Below are 10275 nucleotides of genomic sequence, written 5' to 3'. Positions count from 1 at the left end.
TAATTGGAAAGAATGAATTAGCTTTGTAGACATTTTTTTAGCACTCAACCTATTATTCATATCAGTTAACTATTTGAACAAAGCTGATCGACTCTGCAGACATCAAGTGCACATCTTTGTTTCTCTTCTCTGTGGGTTTTAGAGTGCTGCTGGTGCTGTTGAACCACTTTCAAACTCATATGACACAGCGTTGTGCAGGAAAAACCTCAGCAGGGTGGCCGTATCTGACGAAGACACTTGCACAACCTGGACCTTTACTTGCTGACACCTGAGGTTTGGTGTTGTGTGACATTTGCTGTATTAGTTGGTTGTTAATGGCTGTATAACATTAGACCCACTGGGCTGTGATGAGGGTTTTGAGTGTAGGAGAGAGAGAGAGAGAGAGAGAGAGAGAGAGAGTGAGAGAGAGCGATATGTGGGCGGTTTACTTTGGTGAGGAAAGTCAGAGGAATGAAATTCATGTGAACCAAACATGAATGTCATGCAGGTATACTCTTGGCTGCTCACAAAGGTGCTTGGTGAATTCTGTATTTTAATCTAATTTGAATCATGGTTTTCTAGACTTAATACTGCAACTGTCAAGTGGTGTGTTGACATTATATGAAGGGTCTCAAAAGTGTCTCAAAGCATTCCTTTTAAGGCTTTCCTTCTCATACATAGCATCAATACAGAACTTTTCCAACCACGTTGCGAACTGTCTGAGCTGATTTGACAACAAGTCTTGTACCCACATGACTTCCAGCTCAAACAACATCAAAATGTGGTTAAATACAGTAGGCTGTAAGCGGTAAACATCCTGCTGTCTGTTTATATATGCATCAGATTTGGGTTCAGTGTGGATCTACAAAATGCTTCACAATGCGTCTCACTCCCTATGATATCTGATTCCTGGAATGTAATTTAATCACCGCTAACTCCTTTATTATGATTGGACCTGAGCTTATTTTTTCAGGATGTCTTCAGTACACTCATTATTGCATTATTTGATTGTTAAAACAAGACTGTACTTTGACACCCTGGATATGTGAAAAAGCAAGTGTGCCTCAGAGAGAGAACTGACAGACATTTGAAGCAGTTGACAGATGCAATGTGTGCGCTCATGGTCAGGAACCTCCATCTCTCTCTTTTTCTCTTTTTCCCCATTTCATTTGAACTGTTCAGACTCATAAGCCCAAACATACATTCTCATTCTCTCTCTCTCTCTTTCTCTCTCTCACACACACACACACAAACACACACACACACACACACACAAGTATGATGGATCAGTAAGTGAATTAATGACTGATTGGATTGTTATGGGCCGTTATAGGTAGAGCTGCACAATTAATCGGAATTAAATCGCAAAGGCGATGAATCGCGATAAGGCAGAAGCAGCGATTATCATGCATCTCTTTAGTGAAGCACAGTTCTGTGATCTTCTTATTACAATTTTCATCATAATACAAGTACAAGTACTATCACTGCTTAGTATACAATTGAATATTATGGGCCTTAATTATTCTGTTTAAGAAGCCACATCATCTCACAGATTTTATTTCAAACACTTGTCTGACGTTATGAAGTGAGTTTGGAGTTAAAATGTTATTAAATGTGGTGTTTTCACATGCTCTCAGATGGAGCAGCATTTACTACACAGAGCCGTAGTTCACAGAGAAGATACGCAGTCAGCTTTTGTCAAAATTGACAATTTTGTCGATTTCATATTTTTACAATTAAATCGTCTGTGATTATGAAAGCGATTCTGAATAGCTTGTCAGAGAACTACAGCTCTGTGTAGTGAATGCTGCTCCACCTGAAAACAGGTGATGGAGATTTACTACTAATCACAGAACCAGCTTTACTGATAAAATGTGCATGACAATTATAGCAGCGCTTATTATAGGGGGAAATTTGAGTCATTCTTGTAAGCTGCAGTCACTACACATTTTTTCGACAGACTATGCTTTCAAACAGCATTATGCCTGCTGAGGATTTTTACTTGAGCCATCTCTCTCTGTGTGTGTGTGTGTGTGTGTGTCTGCGTGTGTGTGTTCAAATTCATTTGGTTTGGAAGCTGGGTAGCTCATATCTCTGCCCTTCCCCCATATATATATTTCTCTCTCTCTCTCTCTCTCTCTCTCTCTCTCTCTCTCATGCCCACTGTTGTCTCTTTCTTTCTCCTCTGCTATCTTCTCCTCATTTTAAAGCAGAAATGCATCATGTGTTTTATTCAGGACTGTCTGGCAGGCTCTTAGTTGTATGCGCATCTGTTCCGATTTGTTCTTGTGTGCAGCACAGGGATTGAGTTGTTAATCAGTGCATTGTAAGCTTTTTTCATTGTCTGGTTTATTCTAAACTAATGTCTTGTCCAAAGGAGAAACTAACATATATTTACACAGGAAAGAATGCAAACAGAAGTTGCTTAGGAATATAGCAGTTTCAAAACGTAAATGGTTAAACGTATAGTTCCACCCCACATTCTAATTCTGTCATCATTTACTCACCCTTATGGCATTATACCTGTATAACTTTCACCTGTGAAACATGAAATGATATTCTGAAACATATTTTTACTGTTTTGGTCTATATAGTGAAAGCCAGTGGGGTCTATAGCAACACTGAACCCCACTGAATTTCATTGTATGGACATATACTGGCACGTTTTTCACTTCTTTACAGGTTTGGACTGACATGCCGGTGAGTAAATGATGACAGAGGATGTTTCTCAATTCTAAGAAGGCAGACAATGGGCTTGCATTCTCATGGAGACCGGTCTTGCCAGGCTACCCTCAAAGAACAACCTCAGAATGACACGAGGACACACAAAGCATCTTTGTGAGAATGGAGATGTCTTGTTGCTCATCTGACCATCCTAGCACATTTTAAATAGCAGGACAGTACCACCCAATGCACAATAAAATCACAGATCGAGGCGTCATCTTAACTAATTAAATACTTGCATTCTTTTTATTTTACTGCATGTATTTGTGTAAATAGTGCTCTGTCAATGTTAAGATTCTTTTTAATATGCCACTAAAAAACACTGCAGGCTTTCTTCAGGTCTTTTTCACTATAAGATTACTGCAAAAATAAACGACATGTTTACTTTCACAAGCAGTCATGCTTTTGCATGCATGAAACAAAGTTTAACAGCTTGCAAGCTTCCATCTGGAATTTCTTACAGTTTGCTTCTCTCGCCTGTATTTGGTGCATCCTCGATATCAAGAACACATCTGTGTAGTCTTTATTTGTGTTCTTGAGTGTTGTAATTGAACTTTGACCTTTGAGGATGATGTACTATATGAGAACGGCTGGGCCGATCAGACACACAATTATTTGTTATATTTAAAAAATAATCTTTAAAACCCACTCTGTGAGTTCCGTGAACCATCCCCTGAAAGTAATCTATCACTCTAAGAGGGCTCAGTTACCAGAGCTACCATCTGATAAGACTCTTTATTGCTAAAAAGTATGTGGAAAGATGCTATGTGCAATGGAACAGACCCTTTGAAAGACACTCTTTCCACCTCATGAATTCATAGACATACCATTCTATGAATAAACATGCATAATCCAGAACTTTGTGTCTACAATTCACTGAGACATGTGCAATCATGTATCCTATATAATCATATGTTCTTTGATAGTGGTTTTCCTATATAGTACACCTTGAATCAATGTTTTATTATTACTTAAAGAAAATTTTGTCATTAAACAAGTGATTAATGACAACAATTTCATTTTGGAGTGGAGTATCCCTTTAAATAAGCAAGAACGCACATATGTCTGCTTGGCATTTGTGAGCTCCAAATTATATTTCCTATTTGTTTATTTACATTACATTTATCTTACTCTGTGACACATTAGTATTATAAGAATCTTGAAGATTTTTTTCTTCAACAGCCAATCCTATTTCATTTGCAAAACACCCTTATAGAAGACAAAAATGTCCCTCCAGAGTTACCATTCCTCATTGGCTCAGTCAAATCCTGAGGATGTGACATCTACACACTTTAGAGATCACTGATCACAAGATTAGGTCAGAGTTTAGATTGTGCTAGAAGTCTTCCAATGACTCCTAAGTTTGTGCCAGGCTGTGGCCTTGACTTTCCATTCAGCAAAGATCCTCAGACTTCAGCTGGTTCTCTTTCATCAAGAAAAAATTCAGCCAAGATCAACTAGAGCCTCAACAAACTGCATCAGGACACTTTTTTTCAAACAGACAATACATGCAAGTATGCAAGTCTCATTATTTGATCAATTAAATTAAGTAGTCCCATCCATTTTAAAGAAGGGTGTGTTAGAACTAAGAAACGGTGGTTTTGATGGTTTGCTCAAGGCTGTTGATCTGCTGAATCTCAATACTATAACTGCTTGATTTCCTATACTCTGCTTAAGCTCTCTATCCGAACTATGTGTGTGTGTGTGTTAGAAAGTTTAAGTGTTTAGTGTAGTTAATAAAGTCTTGTTTGTATCTCAGAGTCTCTAATCATGCAGATTTTGGCTACATGCTTTGAATAGTATTGTATAACAAGTATGTTATTTTCTATACACGGTAAATAAACATTTCTTAGAATTAATAATGATTAACACCGGGTGTTCGCTATCGCTAATATTAATTCCATTAGTTGGATCCAAATATTTATAATTATTTATATCAAGGTGTGATTAATTAATAATATTTGCCTTTTGAGCTAATTTGCTAAAGTCGCATAAAAACGCATATTGAGAAATGACAAGACCATCTCTGCAACCTCGCCAGGAAACACACACATCAGTCAAATAGATAGCATGTGAGAAGAATGGTTTATTATTAAGAATGGTAGTGTGTTCATTACCTGTCTTTGCTCTGCATTGTTTGTTTTTCCGTCTCGTTTTCTTGCCTGTGGAATGTGACACTTCCGTTGTGTTTGTGTGTGTTTGGGGCTGCTAGCTTAGACCATTACTGAACTATCCTAGCCTGAGGGAACATTTGTGTGTGTGTCTGTGTGAGAGATGTGTTTGTATTTGAGTGTGTTTTGGTTTGTGTGTGCCTTCTGATGAGTGTCTGAGCTGTGAGTATGTGTATGTGTGTTTGCCCAGTAAACAGTTTGGCCTATGCAAATGAAGTGTGTTTGGCGCTGGAAGTGTGATGTTGTGATCGAGTTGGCTCAGCATGTGCGTGTTAATTTCTGCCGCTCTCTTTCTTTCCTTCTCCTGTAGCAAATGGTGATGAGCCTGCGGGTGTCAGAGCTGCAGGTTCTTCTGGGCTACGCAGGCAGAAACAAACATGGACGAAAGCACGAGCTCCTGACTAAAGCCTTACACCTCCTTAAAGCCGGCTGCAGCCCTGCCGTCCAGATGAAGATCAAGGAGCTCTACAGACGACGCTTTCCCACCAAGCTGGTGTCCCCAACAGAGTTGGCCCTGCCTGGAGTCCACCCCACCGCTGCCTCTTTGCCCCCTGGCCTCACACAGTTGGGATTTGATGGGCACAGAGCGCCCCCATCCCCTCTGCTCCCAATCTCCCTTCTCGGGCCCAAACACGAGCTGGGACTGCCCCGCCTCCCCACGAACCTGCATCCCGTACACCCTGATGTCAAACTTCAACGGCTTCCATTCTATGATGTACTGGATGAGCTCATTAAACCTACGAGTCTTGGTGAGTTTTTGAGATTTTGATAGCGAGGCGAGTGTATGTTCATGCATATTTTAGTGGTGTGTTTTTTTAGAACAGTGTGTATCTGTAGATCTGTGTGATGTACGGCAACTGTAGAGATGTGCGGACCCATTTTTCTCTACATTAGCATTTTAATGGTGTTGGCTGGTTTGGCATTCGTGTGTTCGTTTGCCTGAGGAGTGATGTTCAAATAGACTGCCAATCCCCACAACCAACCACAGTCTGTCTCTCATTTCCCAAACTGTCTCTCTCACTGTCATTTGCATAGTGTTGAAATCATGAGTACACACTATGGCACCCAAATTCTCTAGAGCACACATTGCAGTGGTCCAAATAGCTAGAGTTGTGGAAATGTACTGCTCATAATTATTTTATTTACTCATATATTTATATGTATGTATATATATGTATGTGTGTATATGTATGTGTGAATATATGATAGTTACAATAATTACTTTATTTGTACATTTATTTTGCAATGTTTTAGAAAGATGATTTTTATTCTTATTAAGGTTCAGGAATGGTCACAAGTACTCGAGACATGACAGCGAGATTAATCATAAAACGAAGATCGCCCTGAAATGATGTTTGTCTTTTTTTTCTGATTTTGGGCGGTATCTGAGGTCTGATTTGTTAGGCCTGGAATCAATTTGATCATTAAATACAGTTAAGTGCAATATGTGCAGCATCACTCTGTCACATACATAACATTACAATGAGAACATGATTGTTATAGAATATTGTAAATTCTTTGTGCTTTAGTGGCCCGTTTTTCAGTGCGCTTTTAAGGGAAGAGCGCATCCACAATAAATTACACATCAGTATACGGTCAAGTTCACTTGCGCATTAGTTGTTATGGGTATATATATCTGATCATTCTACTAGATGATGTGTTTGTCTGAGTTTATTAACTCACTAGCAAGGAGCTGCAGGGTGGATTTTATTCACAGTTTCAGCTCAAATGCAATGCCTGATATTAATGATAATTGCTGTGTTAGTTGAGACGGTAATATTGCTTTGGTGTCTCTTTTCAAAAATTCGGATGATCTTAATAATGCAATAGTTTTTTTTTTTTTTGGCTCTTAGAATTATTTTTTTTAACAGTATTTCAACATGTATAACGGGAACATTATTGAATGTCGTGAATTCTTTTTGCTTTCCTTGCCCATGTTTCAGCGCACTGCTTTGGGAAGAGCACATCCACAGCAGGCGTTACACTCTCTGGAAATATCAACTTAGCTTTATGCCGTGTTTCCACCGCAGAAACTTTACTCAGGAACTAGGGACTTTGGCCTGGTACTTAGTGGTGTTTCCAGTGCAGGAACCAGGAACTAAATAAAGTTCCGGGTAAAAAAATGCCCCTCAGAAAGTTTCTGCTGGCGAGGTGGTACTTTTTCAAAGTTCTGAAACTTTCGGGGGCGGGACTTTGGCGCTAAACATGCTGATTGGTTGAGTTCACGCAGCATTGTGATTTCAACCACCATTTATTTGGATCAACATTTTCAAAATATTACTGTTGTTGTGTCATGAAATGTAATTTTAAAAATATTTCAGCCGAGAATGTAGTTGTTTAAAACTCAAATCTATGGTTTATTTATAAAGACAGCACCTATTTTAAAAATGTTTCGCCGATCTCGTAGACAGTGAGCTCACGGCAATCAGCGGGAGCTCAGTGATCATCTATCCGCTGAGAGCAGCCTCACTTCGGCTAGACCTTCTGATATGTGCCGCTGACTCTGATGTGTCTTTAGTGGTTAAAACATAACATATAATTCAGCTGCGGGGTAAATCTAACAGGTTTTCTTTGGTCTGTATTCAATTTATCTATATGTTAAAATTAAAATTAAAAAAGGCAAATTTCTATAATATTTCGTTTCATTGTAATAGCTGCATATACACATATCCATGAACTAAGTACATTTCTGCAGCTGTTATTATGCTTAAATGAAAACCAAAGGAGGCAGTGGTATTTGATATCCTATTTCATTTTATTGTAAATATACAGAGAGGAAAATTACAGGATTCGTGTCGTCGCGGACATCACACTCCCCAGTCGAATGCACGAAGTCAGAACTAACTACCGATGATGCACGTCCAAAATCTGTTTTTTTTTTTTTTTAAATCAGCGGTACTTTGTATTGAGAAACGCGTGCAGACCTACGTCACCAGTCTATTTGCCTAATCTACCCGGTACTTTACACCGCGGTGGAAACGCAGAAAGCAACAGGTCTGGGGGGAAAAAGTTCCTGGGAAAAAAAGTTCCTGGTACAAATGTTCCAGGTAATTTCGGTGGAAACGCGGGCATTAGTTAACTTGTATTTGCATCCTTTCGTGCATGTAGAAGTTGCAATTGTACATTTATGTTGTGTGTCTAGGATAGCCTCTCTGATTAATCTCATAGGAGGTGGCACAGAATGGGCTTCAGTTTTTTAGAGTTCGTCTCTTCACCTCATGCAGCTATTCCTTTAATTGACTCTTTTTCAATAATATTGATGCATCATAATCTAGCAGTGCTATTTTTCTAGTCCTATCTTCATGTTTTCATGTTTTTTTTTATTTGTCAACATTCATTTTCGTAACAGTCTTAAATATTTTCATTATCTCCATGACGGCACATGTGACAGTCATTAAGCTTTTCTTTGGCTGAAATCCCTAGTGTTGCTTACTTCAGTGAGGTTCGACTGTTCCTTTGTTCCTCAGGAATGAGTTGTGGACAACAGTAAACATACACAGATGAGTTCCAGACTGTGCTAGAGCACTCACAGCTAAACACAAATGACTTCTGGAACTATAGGTTTTACTAACAAACATGCATGAATGATATAACTATTTTGCAGCAAACAAAAACTCAACAGCTTTACTTGTATTGCACAAACCTATGAACTTTTATTTAAATGCATCCATCCCCCAGCTCATGTATAAAATATCAGTCTGCTGATAGATAGACTAATGTGCTAAAACAGAGCAAAAAGTCTGTTCTGTGACTTCTTTAGGATGGGGGGACCGTGTTCTTGCCTGTGTGTAAATTTTTATATTTAATTCTGCAGGTAATAATTAAATGTGTTCATACGTAATGTGATGATAATGTTAATATCCATTTCCTTTCTCGCTCTGTTTTTAAGGGCCATATTGATTTTGGCATTAGATTTTGTAATTCTTTTAAATGTCTTGAGTTCATGAATTCATGTTTTCAGATGTGTAAATAGGTGCTTAGATCACACACCAACTGAAAATTTTCACAGTGTTGTTTCTCAGTCATATACGTAGGTTTTCGTTGCACATGTTAAAGGTAATATGTGGTACAAACAACACAATACCAGCAGAACTAGCGTGACAGTATGACCTTTTAAAGAGAGCAATATACTAGCTTTCTGTATAATGAAGTGAAGTGAAATGTAGATGTGTGTAGATATGTTCGATATGTGGTTAGCCATTAACACTAACTAAATAAGCCTACCCCTTCAGTCTGGGTAAAACAATGATGTGTTTGATCAGTTTGTGCATATTTGAATTTTTATTAAGCTTCATTGAATCATAGATTACATTCCAGTGGCATCCAGTCAACTTTTAAACAGTAGTGTGAATGAGTAGTGTGCTATGAAGCTGATGCAGCATTTTCATACTTGTGGTGTCACAGAGAATGATGGGGAATGTAGCTGTTTAAGACTGAGTAGCATGTTCTTTCACACATTTCCATTTTTCATCCGTTCACAAACTAAATTTAAATTCGTTTTTTATATCGAGTTACACCTGTTATCATAATCTTTGAAGTTCCATTCTAAAGAAACTTTACAATCCATCTAGAGCTCTTTTCCTGGATTATTTGTCCTTTCGTGTGATCATGCGTTTGATTCTCATTGTGCTTTAACTACATATTTATCTCTAACAGCATAGCGTTGCCCTCCTGCCTCATACACCACAGGAAGCGAGTACTTAGTTATTCGTCATAATCACATTACCATCATTGTCATCATTATTCTGCTCTCATCAGAGTGATCCATGCACTATGCATGCATTAGTCATTATCTCAATCACTCTCTGGCATGCTGGCATATAGGAGCATTTAAAGAACCTGAACCTGTTTAGATCATGTGTGTTTTATTAATTAGAGATGTGTCTTGCTGCTGCTCGAAGCATGAATCCTAACCATTAAGAGCAGTGTGGTGTGCATCCTTCAGCAGTAACGAACCAACATATACACTTTCTGAATAAAGACTCCATCGGAAACACACAATTTCAGTAATGTCAGAATAGTTTTGGGAATGTGTGGAGGCCCATCAGCTCAACACTGGAGGACTCTATCTGTGTAGTGCAAATTGAAATGAGATTTAATTGCAAACAATACAATATTGCCGAGGCTAAGAATGCCTGTAAACAGAAAGTAACAGAGTAGATAATTCAGTATTAGTCACAGCTGTGCACGGTCTCCCTTTCTATTTCGCTCTGTCTCTCCATTTCTTTGTTTCTCTTTCTGTCTTAGTGTTCTGCAGAAAGACTGAGAGAATTTTTATTGGCATGTATGTTGGGTTTAGAGTATCCTAGCAGTGTTTCATTAAGATGAAGGATCTACAGAGCTTAGTATGAGGCCATGTGTGGCACAATAAAGCTACAGCACAGTTTGTTCAATCATACCT

General features: G+C 38.5%; 1 protein-coding gene across 1 annotated transcript; it reads left to right on the top strand.

Annotated features, from left to right (window-relative positions):
- The first annotated feature begins 251 nt into the window (after window positions 1–251).
- Window positions 252–5981, top strand: LOC113097370 (E3 SUMO-protein ligase PIAS1-like). The gene is made up of 2 exons (XM_026262615.1): window positions 252–273; window positions 5185–5981. Exon 2 carries the CDS (start codon window positions 5188–5190, stop codon window positions 5641–5643), a length of 456 nt encoding a protein of 151 aa, XP_026118400.1. The 5' UTR covers window positions 252–273; window positions 5185–5187; the 3' UTR covers window positions 5644–5981.
- Window positions 5982–10275: the final 4294 nt, after the last annotated feature.

This window comes from Carassius auratus, unplaced genomic scaffold (genome assembly GCF_003368295.1).
Source record: "Carassius auratus strain Wakin unplaced genomic scaffold, ASM336829v1 scaf_tig00216205, whole genome shotgun sequence".
NCBI classification, from domain to species: Eukaryota; Metazoa; Chordata; class Actinopteri; order Cypriniformes; family Cyprinidae; genus Carassius; species Carassius auratus.
Note: the sequence above shows the minus strand (reverse complement) of the source record. Positions and strands in the feature narration are given on the sequence as shown.

Coding starts and splice junctions, on each gene's coding strand:
- LOC113097370 (XM_026262615.1), top strand. CDS start 5,188: ATGGTGATGAGCCTGCGGGTGTCAGAGCTGCAGGTTCTTCTGGGCTAC.